The 25,441-nt window shown below is 40.2% G+C and overlaps 4 protein-coding genes across 4 annotated transcripts; 3 read left to right on the top strand and 1 right to left on the bottom strand.

Moving 5' to 3' along the window:
- The first annotated feature begins 3,538 nt into the window (after nucleotides 1–3,538).
- On the top strand, nucleotides 3,539–4,474 carry LOC148292885 (uncharacterized). The gene has a single exon (XM_088244485.1). The coding sequence runs from the start codon at nucleotides 3,539–3,541 to the stop codon at nucleotides 4,472–4,474; it is 936 nt and encodes a 311-aa protein (XP_088100611.1).
- Nucleotides 4,475–5,547: 1,073 nt separating this feature from the next.
- On the top strand, nucleotides 5,548–7,749 carry LOC110746974 (uncharacterized). Its single transcript, XM_088244484.1, has 3 exons — nucleotides 5,548–6,879; nucleotides 6,937–7,157; nucleotides 7,251–7,749. The coding sequence occupies exons 1-3, from the start codon at nucleotides 5,548–5,550 to the stop codon at nucleotides 7,747–7,749; spliced, it is 2,052 nt and encodes a 683-aa protein (XP_088100610.1).
- A 2,573-nt stretch (nucleotides 7,750–10,322) lies between these two features.
- Nucleotides 10,323–11,133, top strand: LOC148292884 (uncharacterized). Its single transcript, XM_088244483.1, has 2 exons — nucleotides 10,323–10,616; nucleotides 10,693–11,133. Exons 1-2 carry the CDS (start codon nucleotides 10,323–10,325, stop codon nucleotides 11,131–11,133), a joined length of 735 nt encoding a protein of 244 aa, XP_088100609.1.
- Nucleotides 11,134–18,954: 7,821 nt separating this feature from the next.
- Nucleotides 18,955–21,791, bottom strand: LOC110746975 (WUSCHEL-related homeobox 11-like). Its single transcript, XM_021947195.2, has 3 exons — nucleotides 21,077–21,791; nucleotides 20,273–20,448; nucleotides 18,955–19,204 (listed from the first exon to the last, which is right to left on the bottom strand). The coding sequence occupies exons 1-3, from the start codon at nucleotides 21,705–21,707 to the stop codon at nucleotides 19,187–19,189; spliced, it is 825 nt and encodes a 274-aa protein (XP_021802887.2). The 5' UTR covers nucleotides 21,708–21,791; the 3' UTR covers nucleotides 18,955–19,186.
- Between the last annotated feature and the right edge of the window lie 3,650 nt (nucleotides 21,792–25,441).

Raw genomic sequence — 25,441 nt, 5'->3', positions numbered from 1 at the left:
CCATATACGGTCTAGTTAAAAGTCAAACCAAACCGATAATGACTGTTTTACCTCTTAGATTGAGGGTCTTTTGATGGATCCAACTATCAATGTTGAGTTGAGCTTGATTCTACAATGATGCATGTTGTATGATTTTGAGGAGGAGATTATATTTGTGGGAAATGAGGTTTGAAATTGGGTGGTTCGTGAAAAGGTGTACACTTTCATTCAGTTCAATTTATCACGTTTGAAACTTTCAGTCATAGCTTTTGTGTTCAACGTATATTGGGATCTAGTGGAGACGAGATACGAAGAGCCAAAAGAAGGAACACAACTGACACAACAACAACAAAAGAAACTTGATGATCTAGGCGAAAAGATTTGAAGGTGAAGAATTATTTATTCTAGGCTATTGATCGTGCTATTTTGGAGACTATTTGACGCAACGCGTGATAGCAAGAATGATGAAGAACACAAAAGAAAACAATAAACCTTCAATCCTTGTTGATTCTCTAGATGAGAATAACCAAGAACAAAAGGGTTCTATGCCTTGTTGGTTCCAGCGGAATACCAAGTTGATAGGAAAATAGAGAAAATTCTCTAAGTTTAATATTCAACGTCAAAAATTGTCTTACAATTAGCTATAAAATAGCTTTTATAGTTAGGGAAAACAAACCAAACTCCAAACCCTAGCCAAACTAGGAAAACAAACTTACTTTCTAAATCAAACTCCCAATTCTAATTGAAATAGGAAAACAAAATTACTTCCTAAACCAAACTCTCAATTCTAATTGAAATAGGAAAACAAAAATATTTGCCTAAAACATATTCCTAGAACATTAAGCATTTGACACCTATTAAACTGAAACAAAAAATTATGAGCGATGCGTGTGAATCATCCTCCTCAGGTTGAGAAGAATTCGTCCCCGCATTCAAATCTTCCTCGTTAGAACTATCACCATGGTAAGGAAAGAGATGTTTGACATTGAACACATCGGCAATATGTATATGACTAGGAAGCTTGAGGCGGTAAGCATTTGGATTAATCTTAGCCACAATCTCCACTGGACCAATCTTTCTTGCAGCCAACTTGTTGTATTCCCCAGCCTGAAAATGATCTTTTATCAAGATAGCCCAAACAAAGTCACCTACCTCAAATTCGACATGTCGGCGCTTCACATTAGCCACTTGCTTGTATTTTGCATTGGCATCCTTAAGCCGCTGCTTTGTTGTTGAGTGAATTTGCTAAAGTGTAGCCATAAATTCTTCTATCTTGACATTAACTCGCTTCAAATCTGGAACTAGTGCAAGGTCAAGAGGACATTTTGGGTTATAGCCATAAGTAACAAAAAATGGACTGAACCCAGTGCTCCTATTGATAAAGTGATTGAAAGCAAATTCTGCTTGGCTCAACTTTTGATCCCATGACTTCAAATTATCTCCCACTAAGCTTGTTTACACTCAGAATAAACAGCCAATAAGAGCAAGACACGTGGAGGAAACTGGGCTTGGTCAGAGGCGCCCTCGGCACTCTACCTACCGATCTCTCTATTAGGGCAACGCCTTCTCCTGGGACACGTGGCACGCTCCCAAGCGACGTCCACAGTCCCACAACGAAATTATCAACAAATTCACACCTCCCAAGACCTATAAAAGGAGGCCAACTATCCCAAAATAAAGGTAATCAGAACTTACGGCATACAAGCCTATTGATCTGTCAGTTGAACTTTCTATTCCCGAACTTACTTAAGCATCGGAGAGCCTTCAGCCGGTACCACACCGGTGCCCTAGGTCTTACCGTGCGTTTGCTCATATTGCAGATCACACAGACTACCGAGGCATCAAGGATACCGAAGGCATAAAATTACTAAGTTGACCCTCAAAGTCAAAAGACCATTTTTTGGCGTCAACAGTTTGGCGCTGTCTGTGGGAATCGATAAAATCGACCCTTTATCCCAAACACATGGGGACCAACTCAAAAGCAATGTTCCTACCACAGGAGGGGATGCCGTTCGGCATGCCTAGCGGGGTTAGCCCTGCGCCAGCCCCCTACACACCGGCAACTAATCCCCCTGTAACCCAAGCCGCCGAAAACGCGGAGCTTTTAGCCCAAGTCGTGTCCCTTCGGCAGGACATGGCTAGGATGCAAGAACACAATAATCTCCTCTCGACTAGAGTGGAAGAAACACAACAACTGCTGAACCAGCAGCAAACGCAAAACATTTAGACAGATCGATCGTCAGAAAGCCTACAGACCCCCCGCCGGCAGAAGAAAGGCAAGAGGGCAGCAAAGGCAACGCCTGCGCCTGCGCCATCTAAACAATTGGTGGTCCTGGCACCAAAAAATAAGCCCCATGTGCCGAAGAAGGTGTATTCCGATTGCCGACACAGGTTGCTAGAACGGGAAGTCGAACGGCGGTCCGAACGGCAGGAATCGCCGATCAGGATAAATGCCCGCTTGGACGATCCCCGACTGAGAAGCATGGGGAGGAAGTCTCCGATACGGAGGATACAAGTCCTGGAATCAACGGCAGAGTTTGACCGAGAATACGCTCCTTCCACCAATCGGTCATCGTCCTACCGTTCGGCAACGCCGACGAAATTCTCTGAAGTTAACCCTGTCAGGTCCCAGCAGCGATCGGTGCATCAAACGGCGGAGGAGATACCGGACAGGGACCCTATCATCCGCCTCCTCCTTCAAAGGGTACAGAAGATGGAGGACGATTGAACTCGCTCTCAGGAGCCGAACTGGGGAAAGCTCCAGCCAGAACCCTTCACCGAGCGCATAAGGCACTCACGGCAGGATAGGGACGTGCAGCCCCTACGCATAACCCCTTACACAGGGGTGGAGGATCCACTGACGCACCTTCATTCTTTCCAATCGGCAGTAGGGTGCCGAGGGCTAAGCGACGAAGGCATGTGCCTTCTGTTCCCTTCCTCACTCACAGAAGCAGCTCTAAATTGGTTCTACTGTTTGGAACCGGGGACAGTCGATTCCTTCGACAAGCTGAAACAAATCTTCCTGAACCACTTCATGATTCAGACAGACAGACTGTACTCTGCCGATGATCTATATACCATCCGGCAGAGAGATGACGAACCATTGCGTGAGTATGCCGCACGATTCAGCCATGAATACTCGAGATGTCCGGATACCGATGACAGGGCAGCCTACGGCGCCTTCAAGAGTGGCCTACGGTCCTCACACTTTCGGTATCTTATACACAGCAGCAACTGGCGTACTTATGACGAACTCATGAAGCAAGCGGCAATCCACGCCAAAAACAAATACTTCAACTCGAGGGCCTAGCCCACGGCTCAGCAGAGCGAACCCATACAGCGTTCCTCCACGGCACAAGCATCTCCGTTCGCTCCAGCAGCACAAACTGCCTGACACCTTGAAAGCCACAAGCGCAAAGACGCCGGAAGCTCCCAAAGGGGGAATTCCAAGAAAAACAAGGGCAGCTACGGCAGGGACAACTACCGAGCCCCACTATCGGCACATAACCAGGGGACGGATGTGTTCACTCTGCTCAATACCTCCTACGAGGCAGTGCTGATGAACGAAAACGAGATAATCCCGAAGCCAACATTCCGAAAGCCCAGTCGGCAAGACGGCAGGGATACAGGGAAATTCTGCCGATACCATCAGCAGAATAGCCACAATACCGAGGACTGCATAAGTTTGCGAAAAATCGTTGAGCGGTTAATTCGGGAAGGCAAACTGGATCAATACATAGCCAGGCCCCAACAGGCGCCAGTCCCGAACGCTAATCGGCAGATCAACATGATCAGCACGATCAGCGGAGGCCTAACCCTTGCCGGAGCATCTAACCGGTCGATAAAGCAGTATGTCAGGGCGGCACAGTACCCCCAAGTCCTCGGCATTGAAAGTAGCCGTCACACAAAGATGCCGAAAGTCAGGTGGGAACCCATCACCTTCTCTGAGGAAGAAGAGGAAGGGATCATCTACCCACATAACGACCCTATGATCATCCGAGCCGAGATTGTCGAGTTCGATGTCGGACGAATCCTGATTGACAATGGGAGTTCGGTAAATGTCATCTTCGCCGATGCATTCAAAGAACTCGGGATAGATGACAGCCAGGTCAATCGGCAACTCTCGCATCTCCTAAGCTTTTCGGGAGACCTGGTCCAACCAATCGTCAGTGTCAGCCTGCCAATCTCTTTCGGCACAGCCCCACGAAGGACCATGGTCTACGACCAGTTCCTTGTGGTGGACTGTCCTACGGCATACAACGTTATTGTCGGCCGAACGACGCTCACGGAAATAAAGGCCCACTTGTCCCCCCACAAGCTACTCATGAAGTTCCCAACCTGCTACGGCACGGGGGCAATCAGGGGCGATCAATTGAGCGCTCGGAACTGCTACGCCACAGCGTTGAAATCGGCAGCTCCGCACAAGCAAAAGGAAACCTTCACGGTCGCAGACTTGCCGAACGGCAATGAACCAGTAGACGATCCAAGGGATTAAATGCCCACCCCGGTGGCACAACCTGTCGAAGATCTCGAAACGGTGGCGCTGGACGAGTGTCAACCGGAACGGTGTGTAAGGATCGGTACCATGCTGAACGCCACCCTCCGTGCCAAATTCATCCAGTTCCTTCGGCAAAATTCGGAGGTCTTTGCCTGGTCCTACAACGACATGCCGGGCATATCCCCTGATATCATCAGCCACAAGCTGAGCATCTCGCCAGCATTCAAACCGGTCAGGCAAAAGCGCCGATCCTACAATACCGAACGGTATGAAGCCATGAAGAACGAAGTGGACAAACTCATGACCATCAGCTTCATCCGGGAGGCTGTATACCCGGATTGGCTAGCAAACTCTGTCATGGTTCGGAAGGCAAAAGGCGGGTGGCGAATGTGCCAGGACTATACCGATCTCAATAAGGCCTGTCAGAAGGATAGCTTCTCGTTGCCACGCATCGATCAGCTGGTTGACGCCACTGCCGGTCACGAGTTGCTCAGCTTCATGGACGCATACTCTGGATATAACCAGATCTTCATGCACCCTTCCGACAGCGAACACACGGCGTTCATAACAGACAAAGGCCTGTATTGCTATAACGTCATGCCGTTCGGCTTGAAGAATGCGGGCGCAACCTATCAGAGACTGGTCAACCGAATCTTCGCCGAGCAGATCGGAAGCACCATGGAGGTCTACGTGGATGACATGCTAGTAAAGAGCCGAACGGCAGGAGAGCATCTGAAAAACCTATCACTCATGTTCGGCATCTTGAAAGAATGAGACTCAACCCGACGAAGTGCGCCTTCGGCGTATCTTCCGGGAGATTCCTCGGTTTCATGATCAGACAGAGGGGTATTGAGGCAAACCCCGATAAAATCAAGGCCATAATCGACATGGAGGTGCCGAAGACACAGAAGGACATCCAGAGCCTTACCGGACGAGTGGCAGCCCTCACTCGTTTCATTTCCAAAGCCACAGACAAGTGTGCACCGTTCTTCAAAGCCCTGAAAGGGGGCAAACACCATATAGAGTGGACTGCCGAATGCGATAAGGCGTTTCAAGACTTGAATGACTATATGGGCAGAGCACCGCTACTTTCCAAACCCCTCCCTGGGGAAATTCTCTCCCTATATCTATCGGTATCCAACACTGCCTTCAGTTCGGTACTGGTACGAATACCAGAGAGGGCGGAGCTACCGATTTTTTACGTCAGCAAGGCCCTTCAGGGGGCAGAGTCTCGGTATCCCCCACTCGAGCAGTTGGCTTTGGCCCTGGTCGTTTCTGCCCGGCAGTTGAGGCCCTATTTTCAGGCCCACACCATCATCGTTCTGACCAACCAGCCACTTCGGCAGGTTTTTCAAAAACCAGAAACATCCGGAAGGCTGGTGAAATGGGCGATCGAGCTAGGAGAATTCAACGTACAGTTCAAACCCAGGCCTGCCGAAAAAGGACAAGCCGTAGCAGACTTCATCGCTGAACTGACACCTTCGGAGGCTTCAGAACCTGAAAAAACCCCTCCACAGGAAGTCCTACCGAATGGCAGTCGTCTCGACCAGTCAACTCCTTTTTGGATCCTACACGTTGACGGCTCGGCAAACCAACAAGGATGCGGAACTGGTCTGGTACTTACCGCTCCCGATGGAGCCAAAATTGAATATGCCATCAAGTTTGGCTTCCGAACGTCCAACAACGAAGCCGAATACGAGGCGCTTTTGGCCGGCCTACGGCTCGCCAGAAGCATGGGGGCCATTCAGATCAGCATCTACAGCGACTCGCAGCTAATAGTGAACCAGGTGACTGCCGATTTCGCAGCAAAGGACGCATCAATGACGGCGTACCTAACGGCAGCACACCAACTGCTAAAGAAGTTCCAGGCGTACGAAATTTGGCAAATACCAAGAAACGAGAACAGTCATGCCGACGCCCTCGCTAGACTGGCTTCGGCAATCAACGACAAAGTAGGTCGAAAGATCCCCATCGAGATACTGACACTGCCGAGCACAGCCATTGCCGAGATCTGCGCTATAGAATACGACAACACATGGATGTCGCCTATTCATGCTTACCTAACGAACGACACTCTCCCTGCAGACAAGGCCAAGGCCAGACAGTTGCGTTACCGATCGACAAGGTACATTGTCATCAACGACATTCTGTACAAACGAGGCTACTCGACCCCCTACATGAAATGTATCAATGAAGAGCAAGGCGAATATGTCCTTCGGGAGATCCACAGTGGTGTCTGCGGCGATCACTCCGGTTCTAAATCCCTGGCCCACAAGGCCTTTCGGCAGGGCTACTATTGGCCATCAATGCATCGGGATGCAATAGCAATGGTGAAGAGGTGCGATAAATGCCAACGGTTCGGCAATATTCCCCACCTGCTTGCGGAACCCCTCACACCGATCGTAAGTCCATGGCCGTTCGCCTAATGGGGGCTCGACCTGATTGGTCCAATGCCACAGGGCAAGGGACAGGTTAAGTACGCAATTGTTGCCGTGGACTATTTCACGAAATGGGTTGAGGCCGAAGCCCTAGCCACCATAACGGCGGCAAGAGTCGAAGAGTTTGTCTGGACCAATATCTGTTGCCGCTTCGGCATCCCCTACGCCATCATCACTGATAACGGCAGACAGTTTGATTCGGAGCTCTTCAGGCAGTTCTGCACTCGCCTCAAAATCAACCTGTTCTTCGCCTCGCCAGCTCACCCACAATCGAACGGCCAGGTAGAAGCCGTAAATAAAATTATTAAGAAACTCTTGAAACGGCAACTCAACAGTGCCAAGGGCGCTTGGCCGGAGAAGCTTCCCGAAGCTCTATGGGCCATACGAACATCCTATCGAACCTCCACAGGGGAAACTCCCTTCAGCCTTGCATTCGGCTCAGAGGCCGTTGTCCCAGTTGAGATCGGTGAGTCTTCTTACCGAACGGAAAGCTTCGAGCCAAAGGCTAACGAGGCGGCACTCGCGTTAAGCCTGAATTTAATCGAGGAACGCCGAATGGTAGCGAACCTTCGGAACGAAGCTTACAAACAGCGCGTCTCTCGGTACTACGACTTTAGGGTCAAATCGCGCTCCTTCATAATCGGGGACTGGGTCATGCGCAAGGTTTCGCTTGCAACCAAAAACCCAACGGAAGGAACCCTCGGACCTTCCTGGGAAGGACCCTATGAAATCATCGGCATCCTTCGATCCGGCACCTACAGGCTCCGAGGCACAGATGGGAAGACCCTCGGTCACTCATGGAATGTGGACCATCTCAAGAGTTATTTTAAATAAAGCCCCCTAGCCAACGGCAGGGAGGGATTTGTATTTTTGCCTACGGCACTTATATATAAAATGAGATTATTCAGTTGCATATGTTTGAAACATTATAGCCTAAACGGCACCTTTTTCAAAAAAAAAAAAAGTTTCGGTGGGGCTCATTAGTTACGAGCCACAGTAACATTGCCTACGGCAATCAAAAGCTACGCTCTTTACGTTAACTACCGATTCAGAGATGCCTTGGCCATTTTTTACAATTGTTTTGGCAACAAGCATTGGGTACGAGCCAACGGCAGTACCACGCTCTGGAATTGCCTACGGTATTCTCATCGAGCAGACTACAAAGCTATACGGTATCCTAGACTTGCCCACGACATCTCCATGGACGAAAGACTATTGGGACCTTGTTCCTACCGATGCGCGTGATACTTGGGTTCTGGCAAATAGGTATGAGCCAACGTTTATCTACCGAAGGTAGGGACACTTCGCTAATCCAAGGCAAGTAAGCTCCTAAGTGGCCAACAACCCAATCAGTTATTATCCTAAGCAGTTATCAGCCTACGGCAGTAACAAGCAGGGAAAGAATTCAAACTAAAGATAAGCGAAAACGCACTGATTTGAAAAGGAAAATAACTTGAATTGAAAAGATGCCCTCGGCATCAATGTGTTCAGAAATTTTGCCAACGGCATTTAAAAATACATAAATAAATTACAAAAAAAAAAAACAAAAGTAGCTCAGGCCTCGGCAGTCCGATCTCCCTGGTCACCGGCAGTCTCCACCACGGCGTCAACGGTGGCATTAGGGGCACCCTCGGCATCTTCGGGAGCATCCTCCTCCTCGATCATCTCTTTTGTAATGCCTTCCGGTAGAGGAGGGGGATCGGCAGCGAAGTTCAGGTTCAGCTTCTGGCCTGGGTTAAACCGTTTGAAACGGTAGATGAGGTCCGCCATCTCAGCAGCCACTTCACTGTCCACCAGAGAAGTGAACTCAGTGGAGGAACGGTAGTTCCTAATCGCTTCACCAACGGCAGCCTCGACCTCTACCGCTTTTGTCCGCTCGGACGCCTCCAGTGCCGTCTGCACCGCCGCCCTGGTGAATCTAAACCCCTCCCCAACTTGTGCTAGATTAATAAAATTCTAGGTAGCTACTCCAAGAAAACATACATCAAGCACATAATAAACTAGAGGTTAACAACTTGATAAAGAAAGCAAGGAAATCAATTAACTATGAAATCATCCATAACATTGAATATTTATGACTAGGGCTTCATTTTAAGCCCTAATTAAATGGATTAGTTAGACATAACTATGAATACATAAAATAAGAAATACATAGATAGAATAAAGAGAAGAGAAGAACTAGCTGGTGGCAGCAAGGTAGTTCCCAAGATTGCTCCAAGCTCTCCCTCCTTTGTAACTAGCTCTCTTCTCTCTTTGTGGTGAATGATGGAATCTGAATGTGTGTATAAGTAATGGATGAAATGAATGTATGTGTCCCCTTGAATGAGTGTGCACCTCTCTATTTATAGAGTGCCAAATTCGTCCTCCCTTTGGTTGGTGAAGCACACCTCTCTCAGTTGCTGGCCAATTGCCTCAGCTGCCCAATAAATGCTTTTGGTGGACTATTATTGGTCTCTTCATGGCAAGCTTGACTTTTTTTTTTCATCTTTCTAAGTGCCCAAGCTAATTTGTCTCCCATGTGTGGCTGCTCTTATGTATTGCATATAGCTACAGGGATGTGGCCACATTAAATGTGATGGCAGCCAACTATGACTTTTCTATGAACTTGGTTGGGTGTTTGACGTGCTAAGGGCTCCAGATTTATTATGGGGCTGAAATTTGGATATGTTATAATAGACACCCGTTGGAACAACTACTATTAAGGATGTCTTCTCATCCGAGTTGTGTAGGTTGCTGAAATGAGACCTGCAAGATGATCTACGAAATTGGACTGACAAGGGAGTGTGGCTCAAATTAGATTTGTCTTTAAGCTCATATTCCTCTCATCTCAATCAGTCCTTAACATGCATGGATTGGATCAAATGTGATTTCTTGTTGTCTTAACCTACAAAACACACAAACAGAGGTAAGTGACTTAAAATAAAGAGAAACTAAGCAAAAACACTGAGTAAAGAAGGCATGTAAATGTATAAAATTATGAACTTATCATGTATGCCTTGTTGATTCTAGCGGCATACCAAGTTGATAGGAAAATAGAGAGAATTCTCTAAGTTTAATATTTAACGTCAAAAACTGTCTTACAATTAGCTATAAAATAGCTTTTATACTTAGGGAAAACAAAACAAACTCCAAACCTTAGCTGAAGTAGGAAAACAAACTTACTTCCTAAACCAAATTCCCAATTCTAATTGAAGTAGGAAAACAAACTTACTTCCTAAACCAAATTTCCAAAACTAATTGAAATAGGAAAACAAACTTACTTCCTAAACCAAACTCCCAATTCTAATTGAAATTGGAACATTAATTGCACGCATCTTATGCCTGTCAAACTGAAACAGAAAATTATGAGAGATGCGTGCTACATCACTATTCTTCAAAAAGATATAGCCAAAAACATATGGGAATCCATGAAGAAAAAGTACCAGGGCTTGGCAAGAGTGAAGCGTGCACAACTTCAATCTTTGAGAAAAGACTTCGAGACTCTTCAGATGAAAAGAGGAGAGTCTGTTACTGATTACTTTAGAAGAGCAATGGGAACTGCTAACAAGATGAGAATCCATGGTGACAAGCTTGATGATGTGGCCATTATTGAGAAGATCTTGAGATCTATGGCCCCTAAGTTCAATTATGTTGTGTGCTCTATTGAAGAGTCCAATAATATTGATGAGATGTTAATAGATGAGTTGCAAAGCTCCTTGCTGGTCCATGAGTAAAGGCTAAAAAGAGGCACCTCAGATGAGCAAGCTTTGAAAGCTTCTACCCTTGCTGAATCCTCAGTTTCAAGAGGGAGAGGTGGTCAAGGCAATCAAGATGAAGGCAGAGGTTGAGGCAGCATTGATGAAAGCAGACACCATCAGAATTACAAGAGAGATGATGACCACTCCTAAAATAGAGAAAGAGGACAGGTTGACAAGTCCAAGATTGAGCATGTGTGGAAATTATGGGCATTATCGCAATGAATGCTACACAAGGATGTCTAAAAATAAAGAACAGGGAGAGAAGTTGAACTTTGCTGAGAAAAGGGAAGAAGAGACGTTGTTGATGGCCTTGAATATCAAGGAGGAGCTTGAGTCAGAAGTCTGGTATATTGACACTGGCTGCAGCAACCATATGAGTGGTAGTAAGTCTTCTTTCTCTTTTTTAAATGAAGGCTTTAGTACTACTATGAGTTTTGGTGATAGTTTTACTGTGAAAGTGATGGGAAAGGGTGATATTTAGATTAAAACTAAAAATAACTTTGTAGAGACAATCTCCAATGTCTTTTATGTTCATGACTTAAAGACAAATTTGTTAAGTGCTGGTCAATTACAAGACAAAGGTTATATTATAACCATTCAGAAAGATGCACATGAGATTTAGGATCTAGTAAGAGATGCCATTGCCGTTGTTCAAATGACATCAAACTGATTGTTTCTGCTGAAGATAAAGACAGTAGAAGCTTGCTTAATGGCTAAGGAAGATGACCTGTCATGGCTATGGCACTTTAGATATGGTCATTTGAATTTCAATGGATTAAAGACACTTCATCAAAAATAAATGGTGACTGCGCTTCCTATGATTACATCACCATCCAAAGTTTGTGAAGATTTTGTTGTTAGCAAACAACACCATGATGAGTTCCCAAAAAGAAAGGCATGGAGAGCTCATAACCCGCTGGAGTTGGTGCATTCAGACCTTTGCGGTCCCATTACACCAATATCAAATGGTAAAAAGAAATACTTTGTTTCTTTTATCGATGATTTTAGCTGGAAGGCATGGGTGTATTTTTTGCAGGAAAAATCATAGGCTTTTAATGCATTTAAGAGCTTCAAAGCACTAGTTGAGAATGAAACTGGAAGACCCATTAAGACTCTTTGAACTGATTGTGGTGGAGAATATTGTTCAAAGGAATTTGAAATTTTTTGTGATGAGCAAGGCATTAGAAGACAATTCACATCAGCATGTACACCTCAGCAAAACGGTGTATTCAAAAGAAAGAATAAACCATCCTCAACATGGTTAGAAGCTTGATGGTCAAGGGGAGAGTTCCAAAGAAATTATGGCCTGAGGCAGTGTTGTGGTCCATTCATGTTTTGAACAGAAGTCCCACCTTTTCTATTCAACACATGACGCTTGAGGAAGCTTGGAGTGGAAGGAAACCAACAGTAGATCACTTCAAAGTGTTTGGGGGCATAGCATATGCACATATTCCAGATGTGAAGAGGAAGAAGCTTGATGACAAGGGTGAGAAATGCATCTTTCTTAGGGTGAACTCTCAGATGAAGACACTACCGCTCATTTTGCTTTGTTTGTAGATTCAGATCCTATCTCCTTTGAAGAGGCAGTCAAAGATACAAAATGGCAAAGAGCAATGGAGGCTGAAATCAATTCTATTGAGAAGAATCATACATGGGAGCTGACTGATTTGCCTAAGGGTCATAAAACTATTGGAGTGAAGTGGGTGTTTAAAACCAAATTGAATGAGAAAGGTGAAATAGGCAAGCACAAGGCTCATTTGGTGGCTAAGGGATACAAGCAAGAATATGGAGTTGATTATAAAGAGGTGTTTGCCCCTGTTGCACGGTAAGATACAATTCGTTTGGTAATCTCTTTAGCTACTCAAAACTCTTGGCCTATTTTTCAATTAGATGTAAAGTCTGCCTTTTTACATGGTGAATTGCAAGAACAAGTATTTGTAGATCAACCTCTAGGCCATGGACAACAAGGAAAAGAGGAGAAAGTTTTGAGATTGAAGAAGGCACTCTATGGGCTGAAACAAGCACCACGAGTTTGGTATAGCAGCATAGATGCATATTTTGTCAAACAAGGCTTCCAAAAGTATCTATATGAACATACTTTGTATGTTAAGGTTGGTGATGAAGGTAAAATGCTCATTGTGTGTCTTTATGTTGATGACTTGATTCACATTGGAAATGATTGTGATATGTTTGATGAGTTTAAGAAGTCTATGATGAATGAGTTCGATATGACTAATTTGGGACTGATGCACTACTTTCGTGGGATAGAAGCAGTACAATCAGCTGCTGGAAATTTTGTTTGTCAAAAGAAATATGTTCTTGAAGTGCTTGAAAGGCTTTAGATGATGAGTTGCAATCCAGTTGGAACACCAATTGAAATTGGTTTAAAGTTGACAAGAGATCTCAATGGTGAGAGAATTGACAATACTTACTTCAAGCAAATAGTTGGAAGTCTGATGTACTTGACCTCAACAAGGCTTGACATCATGCATGCTGTCATTATGATAAGTCGTTACATGGAGAATCCTACTAAGATGCATCTCAAGGCAGCCAGAATCTTTCAATACTTAAAGGGAACATCTGATTTTGGCGTTCTTTACAAAAAGGGTGAAAAACCAAGTTTTTTGACAGTGATTATACAGGTGATATTGATGATCGAAAAAGCACTTTTGGGCATGTGTTCTTGATGAGTTTAGGTGCTATTTCGTGGTCCTTAAAGAAGCAACAGCTCGTGACACTATCAACAACTGAAGTTGAATTTGTTGTAGCTGCTTCGTGTTCCTGTCAAGCCATTCGGCTGAGAAGAATGCTCGAAGTTCTTGTTCATTAGTAGCAAGGTCCAACAACAATATTTTGTGGCGATGTTTCTGCCATAAAGCTTTCAAGGAATCAAGTTATGCATGGGAGAAGCAAACATATAAATGTTCGTTATCACTTCTTGCATGATCTTTGCAGAGATGATGTGATTGTGTTAGAGGTTTGCAAGAGTGAAGATCAAGTTGCTAATAATATCATGACTAAACCTCTCAAACAGCTAGTGTTCGAGAAGCTCAGATGCATACTTGAAGTTTGCTATTCACAAGTCATTGTTCAAGGGAGGGTATCAGCATTGGACTAGAGTTGAAGTTTAAATCCTAAACTGTTTTATGCAAAAATCAGTTTAAGGGAGGGTGTTAAGATTTGTTTTTAATTTTTAATAATAGTTGTTGCCTATGGTTAGGAAATCACCTAGACTATAGGAGAATCTCTAGTTTGTGGGAGCCTTGGTTAGTGCGGGTAACCATGTTTATTTTCATGTTTTTAATCGTGGATTGTGGCGCCACAAAATCTACTAAGTAACGATCATGTTACTTGCAGTAGTAGCTTTGTTTTTCCTATTTAAGGAGTACTTTTTCATTCAGTTCAATTTATCAAGTTTGAAGCTTTCAGTCATAGCTTTTGTGTTCAACGTTTAAGTAAGTAACTACTCTTAGAGTTTCAATTTTATATAACAACATCACCCAACCAAGCATCCCTCCTCTCAACCAACTAATTTCATATTTGACCAAACAATTCAGATTTGGTCCATATAATAGAGAGAGACAAAAAAAGAGAGAGAGGGTGAGATATGAGGGGTTTGAGTGTGTACATGGAAGTGAGAGGTGGCTTGTGGAGTTGGCTAATGACGGGGAAGGGTTGGGGTTAGACCTGGGATTCGGGGTTTTGAGAAGATTGACGCGGAAGGAGGATGGTCGGGTTTGGCTTATTCATCGAAATTCAAAAGTAAAAAAGAGAATTTAAAATTGATTGGTCTTGTTTGGCTGATTTACTTTATGTTTTTGTTAAGAATGCCCAACCTTAAAGCTAATGAGTATAGCTAGTACAACTAATGATCCGAACACAGGGTCAATCCTAGGGTTGTGGAGGTCATGCCATCACACAAGACCCCCAATTTTTTGGGGGCCTTTTTTTGTGTGTACACAACATACTTAAATAATTGTACGCCCAACTGAGTTGGTTTGCCAAGTTTCTATTCCCACTTATATGCTCTAATAACATTAACACCATCAAACTCATCCCATCTCGCCGAAGTCATTTTGAGTTCTTGGGTCTGGTATGGGTGTGCTAGGGACACTGGCGGAGCCATTAAGCGATCAGTGTTGTCCTAGGGCCCCACTCCATTTTTACCAAATTTATTTATATATTATATATGATATATGATATTGTAATATATTAGATTAGTTGTAGGATATTTAATACTAAAATAAACAATATATTAGGTTCTTATTGTGTATAAATTAACCATAAAACTTCTCGATCTCTCATCTACTTATCTCCCTTAAAGTTTTTAGGTTAGTTTATAATATTTGCACTAAAAATCCCTAAATTTACGACCTTTCTTTCTTTTTCTCTTTTTTTTTAACTTAATGTTGTGAATTTTAGACAACCTGAAAAATGGAGATTATAAAGATTTAGTCTAAACACAAATTATACTCGCAAGTGCACAAGGTCAATCGTAATATAGCATGGCAAATACGAGGTCATTCCCACGAGGATTGAGTTCAACTTCCAATTAGTCTAACCTAATTTCCTTCACAAAATACTTTAACTACTCTAATTATATAAACAAGAAATTAAACACGTAGCATACTCACGTAAACACAAAAGGGCTTTTTGAAAGAATGATTTAATTAGCAACGAAATTAAAAGACAAAATAAGTAAGAAGTCACGAAACACAAGGATGAGAAATTCAAATTGATAAAAGCACTAGGACAATGAATTCACCACTAGTAATCCGATCCAGCCTCTTATTCACCTACCTATTTACTAACCATTTGATGTCGCCACTTAGTTTTCCTTTTTCATGAATTACCTATGGTATTTAGGCTAACTCGTATATTCCTACATGCAATTCGCCTATGGTATTTAGATCAAATATCAACACATAGAAACTCATTAAGATCAGTGAAAACCTTGAACAAGCATGTAAACCCTAGGAGTATGGTATTTACAGACGAATTACAAATCCTAATCACATGAAGCAAGCCTCAAATTAAGTATGGTATTTACTCTAATTTGCATCCGATTACTCAATTAAAAGTCTAGATGGTGATCAAGCATCAAGATAATCAACCAAGTTATTAAGCACAGTGATTAAGAATCCAACATTAAATGGCAATCAATAGATAGGTAAAATAAGAAAACTAGATTATCATACTAGGGCTACATCATGCCCTAGCAAAAGAAAATTAGTTACACATAATCTTAGAATTCGACATAAACAAAAACATAAGGAAGAAACAATAAAACTTAGCCAATGGAGGTACTCTTCCGGCGTCTCCAATTTCTCCTAGTCTTTTCCGTCCTCCCTAAGGAGTTGTTTCTCATGCTTAAATAGGACACCCCACGTCTATTCCTACCCTAGCTGGGCTTTTACAGTAGCCCAACAATAAAGAAAAACCTAATTAAAACATAAATCCAAAATGGGTAAGTACTTGACTCCTCTTCCTACTTGGACTGGGATAACATGTCAGTTACTTTGCTTGCACGTTTGGGGTTGTTCCTCCTCCAAGAAAAATCGGGAAAAATATGTAAATTGTAGATTTTTGTCTTATCTTTCCATCCATATATCGCACGCCTTGAGGAAAAATCAGGAAAGTCTTCAAATGGTCATTCTTCCACAGCAGCACAGTTTTGACGGGATTGCATCTTATGCTGACTTAACTTCAAAGACTGCTCTCATTGGCTGCTCCGAAAATTCTAGAAAAATTCCACAATCTTCTTCAAGATCTTAGCTTTCATCTCCAATTGGTCTTGTGCTAAAATTCCACCAAAAAGTCGTATTTCCGTTGAAAACAAATTACTTGCTCTGTAAAGCTGAAAATTGAGAAAATAAAGTAATAAGTCCTTTTTAAACCAAATTCTCCTACAAAAATTAAGTATAAAGAGTACATAAATATGTAATTTTATGGACTTATCACTTAAGCGTTGTGAATTTTTTATTTCAATCCTTTTTTCCATGTATGAGTTGGGAGTGTTGGGATTTATGATTTATGAACCTTATTTTATTTTATTTTTCTTCTCTCCGTTGGAATATAAATTAATAATTTGAGTATTTAATAGTGTAGATGATGAGATTACTATTAAACCAGTTTAAAATATGAAATTTACGTTTCTAAAAAAATAAAAATTTCATGAAAATTATGATTATAATGGATGTATATTATTAATTATTATAAAATGATATTATGAAGTGAGCCAAAAAGAGTAGTTAGTATCATATTAACTCATTAACCGATTAGCACTTTAGCACTCCTATTCAAATTATTTTTTAAAATTTTGGCAGATTAGGGCTGGGGGTTTGTTGCGGGGGAATGGGTTGGATAATTTTTATTTTTATTGTTTGTATTTTTTAAAATTTAATTGTTTATAAGATAAAACAAAGATTTAATTATTTTGTTCCTATGTGGAGTCCAAATAAACTTTAAAAATTGGTTTTACAGTGGCCACATCATCATTTATCATAATTGTTAACGGTATGGGTAGTGGAGGGTCTCATTTGTAGGATTTCTATAAGTTTGGGTACCCAATTGTAGGGTCTTCAAAGCTTATGTATGAGTTTGTAACGCCCCCATAGTTTGGGGGTTTTATGTAGTTGATCCTTAAAAAAATTTTGAATTTGATTTGTAATTGCCTTTGCATGTCATGATGAAGAATTTTAGTTAACAAACAATGGTTTTATTATGGCATCAATTCATGGTAAAATTTATTTTAGTAGTTTCATGCTAAAGCATGTTACAATCATGCTCTTTATTTTTTAGTTAAAATTTAACTAAAAACAAACGAAAGCTATTTTAGGAGCTCTCTATAAATAAATAAAATATATAAAAAATAATTAGAATTAATTAAAAGTTTAAAATATGCATAAAACAAAGCAACATTAAATTATAGGGAGTTACTAGGAGTCCTTTCTCTCTTCTCATATTTAGAAGCTTTTAGAGGTCTTCCTATTTTAGGAGGTGGATAGGAAGCATGGTTGGAGTTGTAATTTGTTTATTTCTCCCTAAAATTTGTCTAAAGAATTGATTTAGGGGGTCCATTATGGATACTCTAAGAAACCCTAATTCAAATTTTGCAAAATGCGTTCAAAATCTAAAGATCGATCACGTCGGAACATATATACAAATATAAGGAGTCTTGAGAGTTAATTAACCTAATCTTCACGTTAACCTAGAAAAACCTTGCTGTATTTGAGAGGAATTTGACCATTTTGTGCGTTTCAATTAATCATGAGTATCTCAAGCCATACATAATAATCATTTCGCAGGAGCAAGATTAAAATTTCGCACATTGGATTTACAACTAGGTTGACTGGGGTGTTTCGTAGTCAAGTACAAGATCAATCGTGTTGCTAACAAAGTATTTTATTATGGCATCTAGAACCATAGAATCTGACGCAAATTAAAAAAAAAAAAAAAAGCAATTTTGAAGGGAGATGCCAGCCAATAAAAGTTGTAAAATTTGATATCACACGGTATTTTTCTCTGTAACCCTGCCCTAATGTTTCTGCAATTAAATAAAGAAATCCGTAACAAACATCCGTCTGTTTTGGATTGGTTATATTGGTCGGTGTGGAGGCCAAGTTGCATATTCTTTTGCTCTGATTTTCAAGGGTTATATTGGTCGGTGTGGAGGCCATGAAGGCAATTTCATCAACTTCTAAGTTCGACTTTTTCTCCATTTCTTTTCATTTATTGCTGCTATCGAGAAGTAAAATGGACACATTCTATAAGATTTGAATAACTTGACTGACCTCATTTTCCTTCAAGTTATTCGATTTTAGTCGGCAAGTTCATTATTATATACTTGTTACTGTTTGGTTCGTTGAATAGTCTTTAAACATCGTTACGCATGAAACCAAAACAACAACTTAATCTTAGGGAGGTGCTAGTCTTTAATCTCTTGGTTTGGTTATGACTTAGATTTGCCACACATCTAATATTTTCTTTCTACCAACACGGGTTGTTTCAGTTGATAAGGTCTCTAAACCCCACCAGTACTATTTTCTTTCCGTAAAATTCCTCTGTAAAAAGCAAGTTGTTACAAAATTCGACCAAGCGTATTATTTAGTGTAGTAGTACTCGGTAGTCTTTACTTTGTGGATTGAGGTAGTGAGTTCAAGTAGGAAAGATTGTAATAAGATTTATAATAAAAATCACATAACATTTCATAAGTTGATATCCATGTTATAAATGATTATATAGCTAATACGCTACCGTCTCATTTCTAAATACATTGTGCAACTCAGAGGTAAATTTGCAATCATTACAAGGAAGAAAGAAGGAAAAGAGAAGGGATATATATAGTTTGACCGACCGTAAGCTATTTGAAACATGCTTGGTTGCTAATAAACATATATATTTTTTCTAATAATCACATACTGCTGTAGGGGAGAAAATGTAAGATGATGAACGAAACCAGAACAAGAGGCAAGATTATGAAGAAACATTTGTAGGAAGCTCCAATTTTGTAGGTGCATGCAGCTTTAATCTACTTAAGTTGTCCTTGAAACCTGCATTAACAAAAAAATTTGTGACTGAATCAGCAGCTTCAGTGGACTCCAATATATATATATATATATATATACACAGAAATTCTTCTATGCGGACATCTAGACGTTATTATTATGCGGATGCCATATATTTTGTACAACACCTCCATGCTTTCCTGTGTATTTACAATAGCATCCGTACGATAATAATGTGCGGACACTCTCTCTCTCTCTCTCTCTCTCTCTCTCTCTCTCTCTCTCTCTCTCTCTCTCTCTCTCTCTCTCTCTCTCTCTCTCTCTCTCTCTCTCTCTCTCTCTCTCTCTCTCTCTCTCTCTCTCTCTCTCTCTCTCTCTCTCTCTCTCTCTCTCTCTCTCTCTCTCTCTCTATATATATATATATATATATATATATATATATAAATGCTTTGTTCATTATAACTTCCTTTTAATATTTTGATAGGGTACATTATTTTGAATATATACAAAAACAGAACTGTGTATACAAATATACAAAATTGTAGGTACAATTTACTTATCTATTCATAATAATTTACCTAATGAACTCATTAAAATATAATTTATTGTATTTAACACTAGGTTTTAATGGAAATAAATATAATCCAAGCTTTGAAATCTAAAGATTAAAAAAACATTGGAAAAGAGATCTAAATCAACCGGAAAAACATGATTGAGAAAGAGATTCCAAAAAAGAAGAAGAAATTAATGGAATAAAAGAGTGAGATCAAAGAGGTTATTAGAACACTTACAATTATAGTTTTTTAAAAAGGAGTTAGTGGAATCCTGAAATGTTACCAATGCAATGCAACCTCCATTTCGAATCTTGAAATGATAAAACTGGAAGGCTTGATTCTTAAAATATTGGAGAGGGCATATGAAATCCAACTAGAGAAAGAGAAGAGGTTCCTTTCTTGGACTTGGAATATTCTCCAATATCATATCCCCATTAACCAAAAAAGGTTAGCAAGATGCTGTTGATACAAGTTTATATATAAACTAGATTTGGAAATAAGAAGTACAGTTTAATCTTTAAAGAACAAAAACAGGTTGAGAGAGAGAGAGAGAGTTTACCAGGAAATAGCTTTCACCAGGCTGCAAGCCGTGAGCTAAGAAACCAAATTCATTGAGTGGCAGAGGGAGACCAGAGGAGTGGACCAACAGCACATCTTGACCAAACATGGATTTCATGTCAAGTGGCCCTTTGGGAACTTCTGCTGGAACCCCATTAATAAACACTGTGATGAGACCTGGACATAAATTAATGGACCAAAGCATATATTTCAGGCGTTGATATGAAAATCCAAAGCAGGAGCAGAAAGCCAGGCTTTCATATTAAAGAAGAGAAGGATGTCAGAATCTTTCCGAAAGCAGAAAATCATAAACTTTCCAGAAATTAAGCTATTATTATTATCAAATTAGAACCAGCGAATAGGAAAAAGTGAGTGTGGTATGTTTGATGTGAAATCAACAGTATTGTGAAACAGTAGTTGATTTCAATTACCTAGATATGTTGTCTTTTCGTTTGAAAAGACTGCCAGAAAAAGGAATTTACATGGTTTTAGGGAAAGCTGCAACTTTCATACAGTTCATTCAAACACGAGCTGTCACATCAACAAAAAGTCACTGCTAATTTATGTACTTCCGTGGCTCTCAGAGTAATCATGAATCTATGGGAATCTAGCTACTTATTATTAAAACTATAATTAAAATTACAATTAAAGAAAATGAATCTCTTGGAGGAAAATGAAGCTTAAGAAAAGCATGATAAAGTCAATAATAACATATAAAACTTGCTCAAGACATGGAAAATAATTAAAGAATATAGATGTGAAAGTGAAACGGTCGAGCAGAAGAGCAGATTAGCCATGCACCTACCAGATTGGAAGTGCAAAGTTGAGTTATCAGAAGGGCCTCCTCCTAAGACAGACGTTACACCAGAGCCTTGCTCGATTTCCGGAAACCCCATTTGACCAGAAACTGAAAAGAACTGGTCAACAGAAGAAGACGTTTGCTGATCGTGATCTGCCATAAGATGATGACCACTAGACGAAGAAGAAGAAGAACCCACAAGATAATTACAAGAGCCAAAAGAAGTAGGAGAAGCTCCAAAAGCCATGGCAGGAGCTGGAGCTGGAGGACTGCAGCTTATTCCATACTGAATTGCACCACTACTTATACCCATTTGATGATCACCAACTTGATTACCATTAGTATTATTGTTTCTTTGTTCAAGGCTGGCCTGCAGCTGCCGTTGTCGGCGGCGAGATCTCGACCGTCGGTTTTGGAACCAGTAAAAGACGTTCGCATCCCCGACGGTGCCGAATTTCTCTAAAAGTTTCCTTATTCTCACAGTTTCTTCTTTTGGGGGATTCACCATTCCACTGTTGAAAATTGACTCTAGGATTAGGATTTGCTCTGGCTTTGGTATCCATCTCGACCTTACTGGCTCACTGCTTCTCTCCGACCCATTTCCTGGACTATTAGGGTCTTGCCCTTTATCTTCCATATATTACTGTGAAAAAGAAAAAGAAATGTTGTTTGAAGCTGAAACCTAGGTTCAATGGGGAAAATAAAAATAAAGAGAGATACAGACTGCTTAAGAATACATACATAGGAAACCGCTTCAAAGAGGTGAGGTTATATATAAGGCTAGCTCAAGGGAGATTATTACTGTACAGTTAATTACATAACTGCCCTTCACATTTTTTTTATATATTTACTTTCACCTACGATATTATATAATGAGTAACGCTAGAGAGGTCACATAAATAATTATTGTCACATTAGTTATTTGACATCATGTTGTGAATGAAGACTATTTGGTCTTGACTTTGTTGGAGCTCCTGAATTTTAATTTTATAGACCACAAATGATGAAGAAAAAAAATTTAATTGACGGTAGTTGATTAATGTGTTAATTAAGAACATGACATGTATGAACATTAATGTAATAAGTACACATCACACCATTACGCCCATATAGCTAAATTTGAATTAAAATGGCTAGAATGTAATTTTACTCGAGCAATACTCTCTATCTAGCTAATTATGATTTCTCTTATTGTTTTTTCAACTAAAATTCCGTTAATTTAATATATTTTTTTTCTTCTATACAATACTCTCTATCTAGCTAATTATGATTTCTCTTATTGTTTTTTCAACTAAAATTACGTTAATTTAATATTTTTTTTTTCTTCTATACAAATGGTATTGGAGGAATGAGAAATTCGAACACATAGCCTCGAATGTATGGATAAATGCTCTTAATCATTTAAACTATAAACTACTTATAATTATATATTGTACCAAAATTTGCATCCATCACCCATCTTTCTCGAAAATAGGTTCTCTAGTTGTGCACACAAGTAGAGGGAATATTTGGAAAGGAAACTATTTTCAAGATTTTAGTTCGAGACCAGGTTGACTTGGGCCAATAGTGCCCTAGGTCAAAACTCCTACAAATATTAAGGGCCAATGGTGCATACTAATCTCCCCCGATTCCTCTTGAAAGATGACAACTAATTTGGAAACATGAGAGATTTCAACCCATTGAAGATTGCTCTGCTACACCCTCACGTTGCTATGATTTCTAGTTGACATATCATCTCAATTTGTTATTCCTTAAGTTCTGCTATAAACATTTAGCCCAAACGACTTTTTCTTGGCACAAATTGATTCAAATTTCTTTCAAATTCCTTAGTGTCGTTTACTGTCATGTTATTTATCTTTTCCATATGGAGATCAATCACTAGATGTTCTCTATTTTTTATTCGAGCTGGTTTTCTACACTGTTTGTAGTTCATCTTGTTATTTTCAAATTTAATAAGTTTTAAGTCAATTTCATCGTTGTTTTATTCCACAAGACACATTGTTTAAGTTCTTTATTCAGTAAAGGCATATAAAATAACCTATATTGAGTCAATTTCCCACTCGATTTACAGTGGCTTGATACAAAACTTTAATTATGTGGTGCACAAGTTACACAATCCCACTCAATATTTTACGGTTTCTCCAGCGCTAATAATGACACGTGATTCTGAATAGGTTAATAATGACTTTTAAGTAATTTCATGGAGAATCACATGGGAAGTGCATCTCCCCATAATCGCTTAGGGCTCATTTGGGACTGCTTCTCTAGGAATTTTTCATAAGAAACCCAAGTGCTTCATGGAAAAGTACTTGGGACTTCCCGAAGAAGCATATAGCATGTGCTTCTCTAGAAAGCACTTATATGATCTAAAAGCACTTTTGGTTATCAAAAAGCCCATTTAGCCCTTTCAGAAGCACTTAAAGTGATCATATGGAGAAGCAGGTTCTCCCCTTAAGCACTTAAATGTTAACATAAATGAAACTAGGTAGAATTATTCACTTAAATGCCTTGTTTAGTGCTTTTGAGGTAGCAAAAGGTCAAAATGGTAAAACAGGAAAATAAGGTAAGGTAACTGTGGAGGGTATGAACAGTGTAAGGTGGACAAGGAAATTCAGGTTTGGGAGAGAAAGAGCAAGTGCATGTGAACTGAGAAGGAAAGCTGGGAAGTTGTAGAGCAACAAGCCATTAAAAAAATAGCAACAATCCAAATGGATGGTCAAGAAACCGTGCACTAATTTATTTTCTGTGACGTTAGGCAAAGTTGGCAACACACAGCACAATCTGAAGTTTATTTTTATATTAAAGGAGAGGAGGAGGGCAAGAGGCCGTAAAGGGTTGGCATAAAAATCGAGCACTTTTGCTTCTCTTCTGTTGAAATATAATATTTATAAGCTTTGAGAGCAAAACAGGAACCGACTCTGTTTTTCAGACGCTGTTTTGTGTCTGTCTGTCTGTGTCTTTGCCTTTGCCTTTTTTGCGTTTTTTTTCTTTGTTTTCAGGGATTGCATGCACCCTGCATTCTGCAGGTTATACGGTGTTTGCTTCATGACTAAGGGTAAAGCTTGTTGCAATGTATGGATGTTATGATGGTTTTTTCCATTTTACAAGTGAGGTGCTGCTGCTTTATCATTATTTTTTTAATTGCATGCCACTGCTTTTATCATTATTTCTGTTCATGATCAATTGTTAGATGTCTTTGAATTTTTCTTAGCTTTAAGGAACCAAGAATTGCACAATCATGGTATAACTTTGGGGCTCTTGTTTCCTAAGACCAGGCCTAAAGAAACATTTGATAGAGAATAAAATTGAGAAAACAAGTTAGCTTTATCATGAAACCCTCGCAATTACTTTCTGCGGACGATTACAAAATTATTTTATACTCCTATTCTATGTGGGATGAGAGTTTACTGATGTGGCAACTTCTTCGGAGAATAGATCCCCAAAATTATATATCATAATATGAAGGTTGTGCTTGGGAAGTGCAAATAATGTTGGTGTTAAACAAGCCATGGATGAAAATGAGCATAATTCTATATCGGAGAAGGACAAAAATCTAGAGCTAGGTGGTTCACTACTAATTACAGTGAGGCCTTCTTGAACTAAATTCCACACATGGATGGGTTTATTAAGCCTACCTTCAGGCATTCTACTTAGTAGTCAAATTGGGAACGATATCGGTGCAATTTTAGTGGGCGCCTGTGATCAAGTGCCTCTCAATTTAGTGGGTATATGTATCTTCCTGCCTCTCAATTTAGTGGGTATATGTATCTTCTCGATGCCTTGATTAATAGATATCTAACTGATATTAGAATAGATTTAAGTCTTTGAGCTTTACGAGAGGGTCTTCTTTGAGAATATCAAATGGTTATAATGATACTCCAAGTAGATGATTCAATTCTTGACATATACTAATTTGACTGCTAATGTTTTAGCAGTAGTGACCATAAGATTAGTGATGTTTGAACTTGGAAGTTATATTTACTCTTATTTTATTTCATTGGACTTAGGGTCCGTTTGATAACCATTTCAATTTTAGTTTTTAATTTTCATTTTCTGTGCTAGTAAAGAAAAAAGAGGGAGAGTGGAAGTGAGAATGAGAGTGTAGATGGGATTGAGAGGGAAGATGAGAGGAGAGGATGGAAGAGAGGAGTAATGATAGTGAAAACAAAAACTAAAAAATGAAATCTATTTCAAATTGTTTTCACTTTTGTTACTCTTCATTCTCATTCTCCCCTCTCATCCTCACTCCCATTCTCACTCTCATTCTCACTCTCATTTTCCTCTATACTCTAACACAAAAAATGAAAACTAAAAACTAAAATTGAAATGGTTATCAAACGGCATTAGTTTTCTCAAACTCCCAACTCAAAA

The sequence above is a fragment of the Prunus avium genome, chromosome 7 (assembly GCF_965620075.1).
Source record: "Prunus avium chromosome 7, drPruAviu1.hap1.1, whole genome shotgun sequence".
NCBI lineage: Eukaryota > Viridiplantae > Streptophyta > Magnoliopsida > Rosales > Rosaceae > Prunus > Prunus avium.
This window is presented reverse-complemented; position numbering and strand designations above follow the sequence as displayed.